The sequence below is a fragment of the Hemiscyllium ocellatum genome, unplaced genomic scaffold (assembly GCF_020745735.1).
Source record: "Hemiscyllium ocellatum isolate sHemOce1 unplaced genomic scaffold, sHemOce1.pat.X.cur. scaffold_124_pat_ctg1, whole genome shotgun sequence".
Taxonomy (NCBI): domain Eukaryota; kingdom Metazoa; phylum Chordata; class Chondrichthyes; order Orectolobiformes; family Hemiscylliidae; genus Hemiscyllium; species Hemiscyllium ocellatum.
This window is the reverse complement of record NW_026867720.1, coordinates 1720112-1737808: the sequence shown is the minus strand read 5'-3', so window position 1 is coordinate 1737808 and position 17697 is coordinate 1720112. Positions and strand designations below refer to the sequence as shown.

The window sequence follows — 17697 nt, the reverse complement described above, 5'->3', positions numbered from 1 at the left end:
TGTTACTCCTACCAAAGTGAATGACTTCACACTTAGCTACATTGAACTCCATTTGCCATCTTTCTGTCCAGCTCTGCAACTTATCTATATCCCGCTGTAACCTTCCACATCCTTCTTTGCTGTCCACAACTCCACCGACTTTCGTGTCATCCACAAACTTCTCACCCTGCTTTCAAGCCCTCCTCTAGGTCATTTATGAAAATGACAAACAGCAATGGTTCCAAAACAGATCCTTGTGGAACACCACAAGTAACTGAACTCCAAGATGAACATTTACCATCAACTAAACAGGTTCCCAAATTTTCAAAGAAAGTTCAGAAAGACAGAAGGAGGACTTTTTTTTTAGAATTAGCAAATAGGTTGGAAATGGGTTTAACCGGGGAGAAAAGGGAAGCTGAAATTGTAATGGAGTTGGTTAAGCACTTTGATGGATCAGAGAAATGGGCAACTGCAGTAGAGTTATAAAAACTTAAATTGCAAATGTGGCACCTGGAGTTTGAAGATAAATAAAGGAACGGAAACAGAGAGAGACGAAAGAGAAAGACAGGAAAAAGAAAGAGAGAGGGGATTTGAAATTCAGAAGTTGGGAAATCGACAAGAAAGTTAAATGAACAGGATGGAGATGAAGGGAGAACGTAGGGATGTATACAACTAGGTTAGTAACTTGTCATATGTCGGTGAGAAAAATGTCAAAACCTTTTTTTATTTCGTTTGGAAAAATAACTAGGCAGATGACGTGTCCAGTGAATTTGTGGGTAATGCTACTTAAGACTAAGCTGGTGGGCACAGCTGGTGAGAGATGTGCAGCAATGTCAGATGAGGGATCAAGAGATGATCAATATGTCTAATTGGCTACTTTGATTGGTTATGAATTGGTACTGGAAGCATATAGACAGAAGTTCAGAAAAATAGAGAGGAACCAGGTCAGACTTACATTGAGATTGAAAGAATTAACCACAATCATTTTGACAGGTGGGTGCTGGCCTTAAAAATGGATAAGACCTGTGAGACTTGAAGGAAGATTACTCTGTTGGAGATTTTAAAAGACTTACTTCCAGAGATAGTAAGAATTCAAGTGAATGAATAGAAAATTCATAAGTGAGAAGCATGGCAGAAATGGCAGGCAAATATGCATTGTGGCATGTGATGAAATTTAGCCTCTGGCAAGAATTTCATCCTGTGAGGGATAGCAATTGGGAGAAGGGACGATCACACTCTACAAAGCGAACAGTAGCTCACAATAGTTTACCACAGTGAGTAACAGAGTGTCAGTTCCTGGAATACAGTTTGTTCTTGGGAACGATTTAACAGGAGGCAAGATGGGATAGGCACCCCTTGTGGTGGAGAAGCCAAAGGCTGACTAGGGAATTGGTGAGTTAAAAGAAAATTACCCAGGATTTTTTCCAGACTGTGTAGTAACAAGATCCCACTTTCATAAGTTACAGCAGGAAGGAAAAACGAACGAAAAAGACAAATGAGTTGATGCTCAGTGAACTGACACCCTGTTTGATGTGACAGTGCAGGAAAAACCTGAACAGGCAGAGGTGTTCCGTCCTGAAAGGCTAATGGACGTACAACAGAGATATATACACACACATACACATGCACACACACAGAAAATGAATCAGAATATATTGTTGAACGTTATTAACTTAAAGATAAAATCATAAAATTAAAATGGAGACCCCGATAGGTTACTTATTGCACAAGAATGATTAAGTTCCACACTGGCCTGACAATATTTTAATGTGTATATGACAAACAAATTGTCGGAGATAGTTGTGGACAACGACAAATCTCTCGCATTGTTTGGAATACTTAAAGACCAGAATATGAGACTATTTCATTGGAGTCTTACCTTACCGACTTTAAACTTACAAAATGTACATGCTGTGGCTCCTACAATGTGATAGCAGATGTGTTTTCGTGGATTTAAAGGAAAAAGTGTAGATAAGTTTTGACTTATTCCAGTGTTGCATTGATGTGTAGAATTAATATGAATGATATAACTGAGATTAACACTTTGGTATTTCATAAAATTGGGATTAAGAATTAGAGGAAAACAAATGTAGCCATCTTTTCATTCTGCTAGTTCATTTTATTTTCTGAAGCGGGGAGATGTTATGAAGAGAAAAACATGTATGGACACTTTAAGACAGATCGGGTTTTGCTGAATAGAAATTAAAGCCACAGATGCCAGCTGAAGGTCACACTGTTCCACATGTCACCATTAGCTGAGAAATGGATTCCTGAGTTTTGGTTGCTGTTTTGACAGCCATTCAAATGTAACCTAAGAGTTTAAATAACGCTAAGGATACCAGATGCCAACAGAATCTGAATATTATTGTTTGGACACCTGGACAGCAATCACATTATGAGAATTATTGTATCATGGAGAGTATATGAACCCAGCATGTTGAACACTGGAGGGAGAGCTGCTGCCATCCAACAGTAGAGCAACTGCTGTAGAGCAGGAGTGCTAACTGGCCATCTCAAACAGTCTCTCTCAAAGACACATGTTCATGCAAACCTATTTGCAACAAAAAAAAATGACCCAGGGAGATGCAGCTGAAAGAGTGAAGACAGCGGGGAAGATAGAGAATGTATGGTCTTAAGATTGTAATGTTTAATATGTTGGTTGTTGGAACAACATATTTTTACAGAGTTCGAGTCAGATAGTAAGTAGCTAAGAAAAGAGGGACTTGTATTTGTGAATAGTTGTTGTTTAGTGTTCACTATTAAGGTTAAGAAACTAACTTGTTAATTTTTGTTTAAAAGGAGGTCTGTGTCACTCATATTTTAACAGATTACGAGATGAGGTGAGCTTTTCTGGGTGTTTGGTTTTAATTAACAGAGGGATTCGACTCCACCTTATTAATGTCCATCCACGCTCACCCCATTTCCCTGCAGTTGGCCCATATCCTTCCAGTCCTTTCCTATCCAAATATTTTTCCAAATGCATTTGAAATGTTGTTAATTTACCCCCCTCAACTACATCTGCGAGTAGCTCATCCACGTGCCAGCCTCTGTGGAAAGAAGTGGCCCCTCAGGTTCCCTTTTATTCCTTTCCTTCTAACGTTAAACTGATCCTCTCTCGTCCTTGATTCTCTACACCTTGGAAAAAGACTGAGACCATTAACCCTATCCATACCCCTCGTGATTTTATACAGCTCTATAACAACTCCCCCAGTCTCCTACACGCTAAAGAAAATGTCCTATCTTGTCCAACCTCTCCCTATAACTCAGATCATTGGGTCCTGGCAACGTCCTTGTAAATTTCTTCTGTACTCTTTCTAATTTAATAACATCCTCCCTTAAACAAAGTGACAAAACCTGAACACAATACTCCAAGTGTGGCCTTACCAAAGTCCTGTATAACTGCAACATAAATTCCCATCTTCTATACTCAATATCCTGCCTGATGAAGGCCAATGTGCCAAATGCCTTCTTCACTGCCCTGTCTACCTGTGACTCCACTCTCAGGGAACCGTGCACCTGAGCACCAAGGTCTCTCTGCCCCCTGCACCCCTTAAGGCCCTCCCATTCACCATGAAACTCCTATCTTGATTTGAATTTCCAAAATGCAAGACCTCACGCTTCTATATTAAATTCCATTTCTCGGCCCATTTCCCCAACTGATTAAGGTCCTGCTGCAATTTCTGATAATATTCCTCACTGATCATGCTCCCACTTACTTTAATGTCATCTGCAAACTTATTAATCATACCTTGTACATTCTCAACCAAATCATAGATACCAAACAGCTATGGACCCAGCCTCCAGTCTGACAAACATCTTTCCACTAAACCCACTTCTTCCTACCATCAAGCCAACTGTGTATCCAATTGGACAGTTCCCACGCATTCTACATGTTGTAACCTTCCTGAGCAGCCTGCCATTTGGAAACTTATCAAACCTCATCAAAGCACTCTAAGAAATTTGGGAAGCATGATCTATGCTGTCTATGCTGACTGCTCCGAATCAAACCCTGTGTAAGTAATGGGTGCAGTCAATGGTATGCAGTCCTTCATTGTAAGATGATTCGAGTACATAAGTGAAGCCATCTTTCAGCTGTTGTAGAACCTTGCTGAGAGAGCATTTGGAGCATTCTGTACAGATTTGATGTCCTTTGTAAGGAATGGTTCCCGTACCATAGACACGGATGATGGTAACATGAGGATAGAGTGAGGAAACTGAGTGTTTAACCTGCAGAGTGTGATAGACGAAAAAATGGTGATGCTGAAACATGAGGAGTGGCAGGGGTCTCTTATTTCCAAAACAGAAATTCCATACTTTACCCAGGAGTTATTGGTTTGATTTATTGTCACGTGTACCTCAGTACAGGGAAACACTTTATTTATGAGCAGTGGAGGCAGATCATAGTAAACATGGCCAGACAGATCATAGGGTGGAAATAGACTTGGACAGAGTAAGGCATAACGGTTACATTGAACAGGATGTGCACTAGACAAGATCAACATGAACAAGATCAGCATTATTTGAATTTAGAGAGTCCATCCATCAGTCTAACGTGACTTTCCTAATAGTTTATATGCCTTAATTAACTCTCCCCACGTTATTGTGTAGTCGGCGTGTGAACCCGAACTGAACGTCAGGTTGCTCACAATCCCCAACAGCAGCCACAATACCTTCCATCTGAAACAGGTAGCCATTCCCATCAGCATCCACCCTACATAGAGAACACCAGGCTGGCTTCCCGGAGATGGAAGGAGCCTTCTTGTAACTTCACACAAGACATATGTCTTCCCTCCTCACCGCGAGAAAACCACGTTAAAGTCCCACGTGTGTATCATGACAGACGGAGCTACGAGGAACAACGTGGAGCAGTCTGTGTGTGCAGCCTCTGCTCCACTTGGTCATCATGTTAGAGCATCAATTAGGAGACAGCGAGGACTGTTGATGCTGAAGATCAGAGTAGACAGTGGTTTGCTGGAAAAGCACAGCAGGAGAATCGACGTTTCGAGCATAAACCGTTCATCAGGAATCAGCATCAATTACCTCATTCTGCCCCGTGTAAGTGCATTGAGGTGGGAATGGCCTCCTACTGTTCCTGTGTAAGTCACTCAAGGGACTGACTGGCTTCTTCCTCGTCCGATTGGGTCAAAGGCCTGATTGTGTTACCCCTGGTTCCTGAATGACAGCTCGATGTGCTGACTAGTGTGATGATGCTGTAGCTTTAAGAAGTTATTTTGTTCTGGTTTATTTTAAGAGAGAGATTGAATGACCGTTACCAAGCTGGCTAGTTAGGGCCACTTGAATAAACAACTAGTGATGCCTTGGGTTTATTTTAATGCAGATGGAATGGGTGTGGTCAGCTTTCACAGATTAGGATTTCTGGGTTTCGGTTTCTCAGTAACATCAGAAATTATTGGGGTCTCCACCGAGTTGAAAGTTTTAGTGAATGTCTCCTGGCAGCTCCTCTCTATGAATTTTCTCTTGGTGCTGTTTTTAAATCCTGAATTGGAGAAATATTTGTGTCATTCAGTGTCTGAATATTCCTTTTTTCCAAGGGCTGTGTTCATGTGATTTTCCAGTATTGGAACAGTTCATTAGTATTAGTTCCTAGATCTATTGTTCTGTTAACTTGTCCAATATAAATACATTATTCTAAATTCTTCTTTCTTTGGTTTTATTTCATCTATCGTATTTAAGCAAATGGGGTTATGCTTCACACCGAGTTGTTTGTCCAGTAACATTGCATCTGGAACAGACATTTTACATTTTCTTTAAAATAAGAAAACATTAGAGTCTAGGCTACCGCCTTCAAATATTGTCGAGGGGCTCTGGTGTGGCCCATCACACTAGAATCCTTCCCTTCTTGAGTAATATGTTGGAGGCACTGAATGGGCTGTCCCTGTTCTTCTCTAATAGTGTCAATGGGTTGAATGACCTCCTCATATTCCTGTGAAACCAGTGTAAGGTGCGGAATGAACTCTTAGTTTACTGTGGCAATGTGTAGTGTCAGACAGTCCTTTATATGAATGTTACAGACTCTTTAAAAGCACAAGCCTCAATGGAGTCCATGTCTTGCTGCACATGGACGCAGTCCAGTTCAGGAGCTGACGGGGGCGTCAAATTATTCTGAACATTGTGGAATCCTAGGTGACCATCCCCACTTCTGATCTTATGGCGGGGAGAGTGAGGGTGGGGAGACATTGATGAAGCAGCTGAAGATGTTTGTGAAGAGGAAGCTACCCTGAGGATCTCCCACAGAGGTGACCCAGGACTGAGATGATGAACATCTTCCTTTGTGCCATGTTTGACTCCAAACACTGGAGAGTTTTCTCTGATTCCATTAAGTTCAGATTTGTTCAGCTCCTTGATGTCAACAGAAGCCTTGATATCAGGGTCAATCATTTTTACCTCACCCCTTGTGTCAACCTCTTTTGTTCATATCAATAGGCCATGGTATAGGAGCAGCAAGGGGTTTCTTCAAACAGGTGGCATTGAATGTCAGGGTTTCTCTTCTCAACAGTGTTCGCGGAGCCAGATGACTGAAAGTAATTGAAGAGGAGGTAGATGGATAATGACCTGACAGAGAGTTGAGGGCGATGAGGAATTGGGTTTGAAAGAGGATTTCAGACCGAGAACAGATCCGTCATGATCTTAGTGAAGGGCAAGGCAGGGTTGGGGAGTGAACGACCTGCCCCAGTGTCTGATGTTCTCACGTTCTGTTATTGGAAAGTTAGTGGGTGATATTTTCATGAATGTTCTGTTATTGAATGTTGCCGTCAGGGAGACAAGAGGATTTTGTGAGCCATCGCTGGGTGAGGTATGGGGGCTGTATTCATAGTGAATTTGGGTCTACAATATGACCAAGAAATAGAGCACAAGTTTCAGAGAGAGGAAGCTCTGTACAGAGAGATGAGGGGCCTCTTTCATACCCAGCTTGGGTTTTATAAGTACACTTCTCAAATCACCTCAAACCGTGTGGGACACCCTTAAAGGGCCGAATGATCTCCTCGGTTTCTGTGCACCAGGTTATAGAAGTAAGTAGCCTCTAAATGCTCCTGCCTAACAGGTTTAATGGTCTGAATGGAACACAGAAACATGGGATTGAGGGACAGAAGTGAGTCATTAGATACGTTGAACCTTCTCCACCAGGCACTAAGATTGTGGCTGATCAGGTTGTGGTCTCAGCCCCACTTTCCTGTCTGCGTCCCATTATCCATGACTCAGTTCTCTGTCAAATATTTCACTAACATAACTGTCAATCAATGTGAACATAGAGGCATGATAAACTTCCAGTGAAGAGGATTCTGATTTGGACATTACTTTCAGAATTTTTTGTCATCCCTCTTATAGAATCAGTGTCATGCAGAACAGAAATAGACCTGTTAGTCTAATCTGTTCACAACGAGCTGATATCACATCTGATCCAGTCCCATTTACCAGCGTTTGGCCAATATCCCTCCTCTTTCAGATACTTTTTAAATGTGCGATTGTAACTGCCTTCACCACTTCCTCTGACAGCACTTTCGGTACACACACCACTCTCTGTGTGAAACATTTATCTTCAGGTCCCTTCTAAGTCATTTGTCCTCACCTCTTCAAACTATGCACTCCTGTTCTGGAGTCCCCTACCCTGGGGAGCAGAACATATCTGTTCAGAATATCTATGTCCCTGATGATTATATAAACCTCTATAATGTTACCCTTCAAGCTCTGACACTCCAGGTGGAAACACCTCAAACTAATCATCCTCTCCCTAAAGCGCAAACCTCCAGTCCTGGGACATCTGTGTAAATCTTTTCTGCAGAAAACCGAGTTGTACGCAGTATTCTTAAAGTGGCCTCACCAACATCCTGAACAGATGCAACATGCCACCACAACCCCTATACTCAATGCTCTGACTGATTAAGGCAAATGTGTAAAATGTGTTCTGTACTGCACTGTCTGCATTCGACTCCACTTTCAAGGAACAAGGTACCTGCAGCCCTATGTCCATTTGTTTCAGAACACTCACCAGGCCCTTACCATTAAGTGTACAATTTCTGCTCACAAGCCTCAAGGCTGAAAAATACCCCTCTTCCTTCAAGCCAATTGTGATGAGCTTCTTCTGTATCCCATGTGACCGAACCTTACTAATCTGCCTACCAATCAGAATGTTATGAACACCTTGCTGAGGTCCATAATGACAATATCTACCAAACTGCCTTCATCAATCTTCTGTATCAACTCTTCACAAAACTCAACCAAATTAATGTCCCATGATTTCCCATGCAGAAAGCCACGTTGTCTACCCCGATCAGCCCTTACCTTCCCAAATGTATGTAAATGCTATCCCCCAGAATCCCCTCCAACAACTCACCCACCACCGACATCAGGCTCACCGGTCTATAGTTCCCCGGCTTTTTGGGTCACTGTCTCCTTTTCTAGTCCCACTCCTCCACTGTTCACAAATGTTAAATGTAACCAGGTCGGTGATGTGGCCGATGATATTGGTCTCAGACTGGGTCAGGGTCAGTTTTAGGAACAAGTCAGGCTAGTTTCTATAATCTGCTCAAATAGCACGTTTATGATCCAGAGCAACGCTACTCCAACTATGATGGAATGCTGAATGGCAAACTGGATATTGCAAACAAAGACTCGATATTTCCCGTTCTAAAAACACACACACACACACACACACACACACACAGACTTTCTGCAATTTCACGTTAAAGAACCTTGTCCAAATATTTGTGTAACTAATGACAAAAGGAAAAATTGAGAGATTGTCCAAAATGTTATTCTGCTTCTGAAGATATTGTACTCACACAGCTGCTAGCAATGGGACTTTATCCTGGCACAGTTGGAATTGGGCTGAATTCCCTTTGCATTCGGCAGTCAGGAGGTTCCAGGTTAGCACAGTGGCTCAGGAGTTCGCAGTGTTCCATCACAGCATCAGGGATATGAGTTCAATTCCAGCCTCGGGCGACTATCTGGGTGGAGTTTGCATCTTCTCCCCTTGTCTGCGTGAGCTTCTGATGGGCGCTCCCATTTCCTCCCACAGCCCAAAGCTGTATAATTCAAGTGGGTTGGTCAAATAGTCCACAGTGTTCAGCGATTTCTACTTTAGGTGCACTAGTCAGTGGTAACTGTAAGGGCATGGGAAGGTTACTCTTTGGAAGGTTGGTATGGACTTGTTGGGCCGAAGGGCTTGTTTCCACACTGCAGGATTCTATAAAAATAAGAATGGTAACAATGACAGTAGACTTTTGTTTTAGCTCGTACACGTTACTGTGATGGGGAATAATGAAGGAGAGAGAGTGCAATAGGCTGTTTCTTCTCTGGCAGATGACATTGTCTCCCTCTCTGAGTTGAATCACACAGTAATGTCATTCTCTCCCAATACTGGACCATGTGAGGTCTCCTTGTACATTGTCCAAACGATGTCTCCATCACATTCCCTGTTCCATGTCGGTGCATCATTGCTGCTGTTATACACAGAGCCATACCCTGAGCAGAAAATGGTCTCGGTTGATTTGAAGATATGTTTATATGTCCCTGCGTCATTAAAAAATAAAATGTTTAATGTATCCAGAATACATAGAACATGGAACATAGAACAGTCCAGCACAGAACAGGCCCTTCAGCCCACCATGTTGTGCCGACCATTGATCCTCATGTAAGCACCCTTACATTTCTGTGACCATATGCATGTCCAGCATATAAATGTCCCCAATGACCTTGCTTCCACAACTGCTGCTGTGGCAACGCATTCCATGCTCTCACAACTCTGTGTGTAAAGAACCTGCCTCTGACATCCTCTCTATACTTTCCTCCAACCAGCTTAAAACTATGACCCCTCGTGTTAGCCATTTCTGCCCTGGGAAATAGTCTATGGCTATCAACTCTATCTATGTCTCTCATAATCTTGAATACCTCAATTAGGTCCCCTCTCCTCCTCTTTTCCTCCAATGAAAAAAGTCCGAGCTCAGTCAACCTCTCCTCATAAGATAAGCCCTCCAGTCCAGGCAGCATCCTGGTAAACCTCCTCTGAACCCTCTCCAAAGCATCCACATCTTTCCTATAATAGGGTGACCAGAACTGGACACAGTATTCCAAATGCGTTCAAACCAAAGTTTTATAGAGCTGCAACAAGATCTCACGAGTCTTAAACTGAATCTCCCTGTTAATGAAAGACAAAAAACCATATGCTTTCTTAACAAAACTGTCCACTTGGGTGGCCATTTTAAGAGATCTATGTACCTGCACACCAAGATCTCTCTGTTCCTTCACACTGTCAAGAATCCTATCCTTAATCCTGTACTCAGCTTTCGAATTCAACCTTCCAAAATGCATCACATCGCATTTATCCAGGTTGAACTCCATCTGCCACCTCTCAGCCCATCTCTGCATCCTGTCAATGTCCCGCTGCAGCCTACAACAGCCCTCTATACTGTCAACGACATCTCCAACCGTCATGTCATTGCAAACTTGCTCACTGATTCTTCAATCCGCTCATCCAAGTCATTTTTAAAAAATTACCAAGAGTAGAGGCCCAAGGTCAGAGCCCCGAGGAACACCACTCACCACAGACTTCCGGGCAGAATATTTTCCTTCCACTACCACTCACTGTCTTCTGTTGGCCAGCCAATTCTGTATCCAGCCAGCTAACACAGATACCTGTGTTAAAATGAATTCTTTGTTTTAACAAATACAGAAATTGCTGGAAAAACTCACCAGGTCTGTCAGCATCCAGATGCCTTTTACATGATGTAGTTGTACCAGCCTCCACCACTTCCTCTGGCAGCTCATTCCATATGCACACCACCCTCTGTGTGAAAAGGTGCCCCTTAGGCCTCTTCAAAACCTTTCCCCTCTCACTTTCCACCAATATCCTCTAGTTTTGGACGCCCCTAACCTGGGGAAAAGCCTTGACTACAAACCCTATCCATGACCATTCTGATTTTATAAACCTTTCCTGCTGCGAAATGTGACTCCAATCAACACGAATGGCTGTACTTTCAATAATCCTGGGCCGAAATGCTGAAATTCAACACTGACACCTGTTCTTTCTCCATCAAGTCACAATTCTAAAACCAGTTTCATCAGTTTGTTCAGATATATTAGGAGACACTTCTGTGGGATTTACACCTAGACCTTTGTGCCCGGAGGTAGGGACACGAGCACCACTCGGCAATACCCATAAAGCTGTAACATTATTCACTGTGTTTGTTCATCAGCCTGTTATGACATGCTGAGACATACCTCTGCAGCAGGCAGGACATGAATCCACACCTTCTGGTCCAGAGCTAGGAACACTACCAAACAATTTCAGGAATTGGAATCAAACCCAGTGCCTTGGCTCAGAGACAGGGACACTACCCACAACACTACTGTACCCAGATTTTGGGTCACATTTTAAGGGGCAGCGTTCAGCTCGGTGTGGATTTATTATAATCAGGTTACCATTACTGAACTACACAAAACATTTTGTGTTGTTAAACTAGTGCAAGATCGAAATTAACTATGACGATCTTTAATCGCTATTATCTGTAGTCTGCAATATTAGGGAAAGAATTCCTGCAGACACACTCTGCCCAATGAAGGCTCTCAAATAGATATTTATTACTGAACACCAGGCACGGAGAAAGACCATAATTTCTGGTCCCAAAACACCGACCAGTATAACCTAAATCTCACGTATGTCTACCCTCTGCCTAAAACCATGAAATGATATCAGGCCGCTGATTACTGTCCAGCCTCTCCTCCCCACTGACTGTGTCTGCAATCCGTCCCTCCTCCCTCTAACCACACAAGGCAAACCAAGCTCAGGGTCTTTGTGAAAATCAAGGCCGGACTATGCAGGCCTCCTGGAGAGGGGTGGGCATTTTAAAATTAAACGGGGAAGGTGAGGAGGTGGTAATATCACTCACTGGCCGAGGCGTGGCAGATGGATTTAAGTTTTGATGAATGAGAGGTATTGGATTTGGTAAATCCAACAAGAGTAGGACTTATACAATTAAACGTAGGGCCTTTGGCAGTGTTGTAGAACAGAGACCTAGGCCATCAGGTATAATTCTTTAAAAGTTGCATCTCATATAGATAATGTGGTTAAGAAGGTGTTTAACACACTTGTCTTCAAAGGTCAGACCCTTGAGTATCGAATTTGGGACGTCATGTTGAGGTTGTACAGGACATTGGTGAGACCTCTCCCGGAATACTGTGTCCAGTCTGGACATCCTGCCCACTCATTCCATAGGCACACCACCCTCTGGGTGAAAAAGCTGCCCTTAGGTCACTTTTAAATGTTTCCCCTCTTACAACTATGTCCTCTAGTTTTGGTCTCCACTACCCTTATAAAATACATTGACTATTCACTTTGATATTATTGACCTTGATATTATTAAGCTGGAGAGGGTTCAGAAGAGTTTAACCTGGATGTTGCTGGAAATGGAGGGATTGAGCTATAAGGAGAGGCTGGATAGGCTGGGACATTTTTCACTGGAGAGTATGAGATGGAGGGGTAACTTTGCAGAGGTTTATAAAATAGTGAGGGGTACAGATAAGCTGAAGGGCTGATGTCTTTTCCCTAGAGTTGGGGATTCAAAACTGAGGGATATTTTAACGTGCGAGGAAAACAGATTTACAAAAGTCAGGAAAGGTAATTATTTTAGACAGAAGCTGGCTTTTGTGTGGAATGAACTTCCAGAGCAAGTGGTGAAAGCAGGGACAGTTACAACGTTTAAAGGACATTTAGATCAGTACATGGATAAGACATCAGTTTGGATGGTGCTGTGAGCAGCTGCCCTCTCCCTCCCCCTCTCTGAATGAATCCCTGTTGGTTTTCACCCTCTGCCAATGCCTGTGCAGTGGCGTGGGGAGGCCAGCAGAGGGTGGCATTGCATCACTTTCAGCACCACAGAGACAGCCAGACCTGCCCCACACAGATACACACACAGCAATTGTTAGGGCACGGCATAGATCTCATCTGGTAATTTAAACTAAACATAATTAAATGCTCAATTCGCCTCATAAACTGTTGAAATATGAGTGACAGAGAACTCCCAAATTCAACTGTTTAAATAAAAACAACAAGCTTTTAACACTGAAAGTGAACTGAAAGAGACCCTCTATCTCTTAACTGCTTATAACCCGACCCAGCTCTACAGTAATATACTGTTTCTGGGTCTGCCATCCTCTCATATCACAGGGACTTGTAAGCTCTCAGTTCTCAGAGCAGCATTCACTCTCTCTTAAAGGTACAGTACACACTTTCACCTTCATCGCATTATACTCTGGTGAATATAGATAAGTGGAACCTATCCGGATTTCTCTTGCTCTGTGGTTTGTCAATATTTCATCTACTCTGTCTTGTATGTGTTAGGACTTTTGTTATTCCATTGACAGTGTGTCATTATTCGATTCTGTCCTTGGGAATATATCAGTATTTCACTTGCTCACACTCCTGTGTGTGGGGCAGGATTTCAGTTGTTTCATGGGGACTGTGACACTATGACAATCTCAATGTTTGTAAATGGTACCAAAGCTGCAAGAATTGTAAAGTCTATGGAGGACAGTGTGGAACTCTAACAGGACAGTGACACGCTGGTAGACGGGAATCAATGCAGAGCAGTGTGAGGCGATGCACTTTGGTATGAACGATAAAGAAAGACAGTTTAAAACAGTCTGTGCCATTATAAAGGGGCTGCAGGAACAGAGAGCGCTGGGTGTATATGAGCACAGATTGTTGAAGATGTCAGGACAAGGGGGGAGAGCAGGAACTATCACAGATTAGTGTCAGTATCTGAGCTGTTTACAGGGGGAGGTGAGGGAGGGAGTCTCCGTGCTCCCTTCCTGGGAGGTGGTGGTGACGATGTGTTGTGAGCCCACCCTCCTGCCCCCCGAGACCGTGGGGATTCCATTTGTACCAGCTCGACACAGAAGGGAGATGGCATCAGGGCCACGGCTTCTAAGTTGTGCGGGGGGAAACGGAGCTGCAGGGGGTTTAAAGTGAGAATTGCCCTTCACTGAACATTGCTCCTTACTCGGTCGGTGGGACGTGGATGTTTCAGAATCCCCACATGAGGCTTCCAGGGTCGTACCAGGGCCCTCCCCACATGGCGAGGTGAGGGGGTGAGGGAACGGATATCGGGCACTCCACCACCCGGCTTGGCCCTTTCTGTCCTACTCCAGGCTGTTTCTCCTGGAATGGGAGAGAGTGAGGGTGGGAGTGGGTGGCCCTGCTGTTAGTGCCGGTGTACATGGGGGACATGGGGAGGGGTTCGGATGGAGTCAGTCCACAGGGTTGTATCCATGAAGTGTTATTAGTGTGAGGGGTAAAGTGGAGGGAGGGAGTGAGAGAGAGGGAGAGAGAGAGTGGAAGAGGGGGGGGGGGAGAGAGAGAGAGGGTGGTGGGGTGTGGGGGGTGGGTGGGGGGGAAGGTGCCATAACAGATATACAGTGAGCAGAGAGAACACAGTGACCCTTACCCTGACAGAGCGGGGAAGGTTATTGATGCTTGTCCTGTATTGCTGGACATTTCTGCAGACCGCAGATACTGCACTGAGCTGGGTGGGGAGCTCAGACCATGCTCAGTGGGTCTGGTGGTGTGGCTCCCTCTGGGAAGAGAATGGTCACCCTCTGTACTAGCCCATCCACCAGGACCGCCGTGGCACCAGTGCCAGGGGTCACAGAATACCCAGGGGCACGCATGATGGGTGGGAGAATCGGGCTGGTATTGAATGAGAGGGACACCATGGGTAGTTAATGAGGTGAGTTCAACACAATAGCACCAAGAAATTAGCACAGCCTCGTGTGGATGATCCTTCTATTCCTGGGGCCGCACGGTGGCACAGTGGTTAGCACTGCTGCCTCACAGCGCCATAGACCCGTGTTCAATTCATGCCTCAGGCGATTGACTGTGTGGAGTTTGCACGTTCTCCCCGTGTCTGCGTGGGTTTCCTCCGGGTGCTCCAGTTTCCTCCCACAGTCCAAAGATGTGCGGGTCAGGTGAATTGGCCATGCTAAATTGCCCGTAGTGTTAGGTAAGGGGTAAATGTAGGGGTATGGGTGGGTTGCACTTCGGCGGGTCGGTGTGGACTTGTTGGGCTGAAGGGCCTGTTTCCACACTGTAAGTAATCTAATCAATGCACTGGGGTGGGGTACACAGTCCTACATGCTGGGAGGGTAACTGCTCCTGGGTTACAGATCAATGCACTGGGGTTGGGTACACAGCCCTACATGCTGGGAGGGTAACTGCTCCTGGGTTACAGATCAATGCACTGGGGTGTGGTACACAGCCCTACATGCTGGGGTGGTAACTGCTCCTGGGTTACAGATCAATGCACTGGGGTGGTGTACACAGCCCTGCATGCTGGGAGGGTAACTGCTCCTGGGTTACAGATCAATGCACTGGGGTGGGGCACACAGCCCTATATGCTGGGGGGGTAACTGCTCCTGGGTTACAGATCAATGCACTGGGGTGGGGTACACAGTCCTACATGCTGGGAGGGTAACTGCTCCTGGGTTACAGATCAATGCACTGGGGTGGGGTACACAGTCCTACATGCTGGGAGGGTAACTGCTCCTGGGTTACAGATGAATTCACGGGTGATCACTGCACGGGTCACTGTGCTGATCAGACTGTCTGGTTGAGGTTTATAGATAATACAATGATGTGGTCTGCACAGCTCCCTGTGCTGGACAGATATGTAGCCTGTGCACAGTACATCATGTTGGTGGATGGGGAGAAAGGTGATGGACAGGTCACGGAGCTCCCCGGAACGTTCTGTCCCTGACATTCTATAACTGACATTCCCCGGAACGTTCTGTCCCTGACATTCTATAACTGCCATTCCCCGGAACATTCTGTCCCTGACATTCTATAACTGACATTCCCCGGAACGTTCTGTCCCCGACATTCTATAACTGACATTCCCCGGAACGTTCTGTCCCCGACATTCTATAACTGACATTCCCCGGAACGTTCTGTCCCTGACATTCTATAACTGACATTCCCCGGAACGTTCTGTCCCTGACGTTGTTTGTTTGTGAACGGCCGGATGTCAGTGAATTGAACAAACGATAAGATCCCGAGGGAAGAGATCCCGTTCCAGGGAGAAGGAGACACTGTTCCGAAGGCCCCTCAGGCAGTTAAAGGGGGGAATACGTTTTCCCTGCGTTTACATTTCTCCACGACACAGGATCGACCACAATTTAGACCAAAATACAGAAATTCCCAAACTCCGTTTGTCTTCAGGAAACTGGGAGAGAATCCTTCAGGACAGCAATGTTCCCACCCTCCGTATCAGGAACTGGGAAGGAGTGACCTGTGTCTGCTCTCGAGTGATCGAGTGTGTGGGAATGTTCTAGAAACCATCTGTCCTTATGGATGTGTCTCTGTGTGTTTGGGGAGGGAGGGTTTCTTGTGGTTTATGTCACATTTTTGACAGTAATTCTGACCTTTCCATTTGTTATTCCAGCTCCAATTATTTTAATAAATCCCTGAATACAGGGACACATTTGAAAATCTCACTGGGTCCCCGATCAAACGGGTCCCTTTGCCTCCAGGCTGATGGATAATGGGTTTGTTTTCCTTCCTCACAGTTAACGTAGTGACCATCTACGTCCTGCTTTATAAAGATTGTGGATTGTCTCCATGTGTCAGACGTTACCTGGGGGCCATGGCAGCGGCGGATCTCCTGGTCATTATCCTCGACCTGATCCTGAGACACATTCCCATTGTTTATCAGGAACAGTTTTATTTCCTGTACTCCGTCCCCGTGTGTAATATCCACGCCGTCCTGCTTTATGCAGCCACTGACTGCTCTGTCTGGTTCACCGTCACTTTCACCTTTGATCGGTTTGTGGCCATTTGTTGCCAGAAGCTGAAAAGTAAATATTGCAGTGAGAAAACGGCGGCTGTGGTTCTGGGAGCAGTGACTGTGCTGAGCTGTTTAAAGAACATTTCCTGGTATTTTATGCTCACGGCTCGGTATTTGCTGGGGAACGCCCCCTGGTTTTGTGATGTAACAGTCGCTGTTCTATTCTCCAGTGTCTGGGTCACAATCGAGTTCCTCCACCACATTCTAACCCCGGGTGTCCCATTTCTCCTGATTCTGCTGCTCAATGTTCTCACCGTCAGACACATTTTAGTGACCAGCAGAGCCCGCAGGAGACTCCGCGCTCACACCAATGGGGACGCTCAGTCTGACACAGAAATGAGAAACCGAAAAAAATCCATCATTTTACTGTTTGTGATCTCGGCCAATTTCATCCTGTTATGGTCAACGTTAATGCTGTATTCTATATGGGGCCGGATGTATTTGTTTGGGTATCAGTCGGTGTATCTCCATCGCTTTGTGCAGGAATTGGGCTTCATGCTGCAGCTCCTCAGTTGCTGCACAAACACCGCGATTTATGCCGTGACCCAGACTAAGTTCAGGCAGCAGCTGAAGAATGTGCTGAAATATCCCTTCACCCAAATCCATCCATCCATCAAATTCCCTCATTAATCACACCATCCGGGATTTTCTCATTTCAGTTCAGTGTTTCAGCGATGGAGCAGCCTGTCGCTATGGTAACAGACTGAGGGGAGCGCTGGTTTGTCCCTCCTTATCCCACAGGGGGGTTACAGGGAAACATTTCAATGTTTCTCACAACTCAGGGGCCAGTGAGAAAAAGGTACCATCCCACTGACTGTATCCATCACTTCCATTTGTAACCAATAAAAATGCTGATTACAGC

General features: G+C 44.8%; 1 protein-coding gene across 6 annotated transcripts in view; it reads right to left on the bottom strand.

Annotated features, from left to right (window-relative positions):
- Window positions 1-17161, bottom strand: part of LOC132809457 (uncharacterized) — a 52481-nt gene extending 35320 nt beyond the window's left edge. Inside the window, exons 1-3 of one of the 6 annotated variants that reach the window (XR_009642329.1) lie at window positions 16626-17161; window positions 10540-10632; window positions 6631-9510 (exon numbers count right to left, since the gene is read on the bottom strand). Coding sequence is in view for 4 of the 6 variants with exons in the window: in XM_060822572.1 (XP_060678555.1) it covers window positions 9241-9510; window positions 16626-16838; window positions 16940-17101 (645 nt within the window). In the remaining 2 variants the exon portion in view is untranslated. Of the gene's footprint in view, window positions 1-5272; window positions 9511-9789; window positions 11306-16625 lie in introns of those variants that run through there. The other 5 variants (XM_060822572.1, XM_060822573.1, XM_060822575.1 and 2 more) reach the window with 5 other exon arrangements.
- Window positions 17162-17697: the final 536 nt, after the last annotated feature.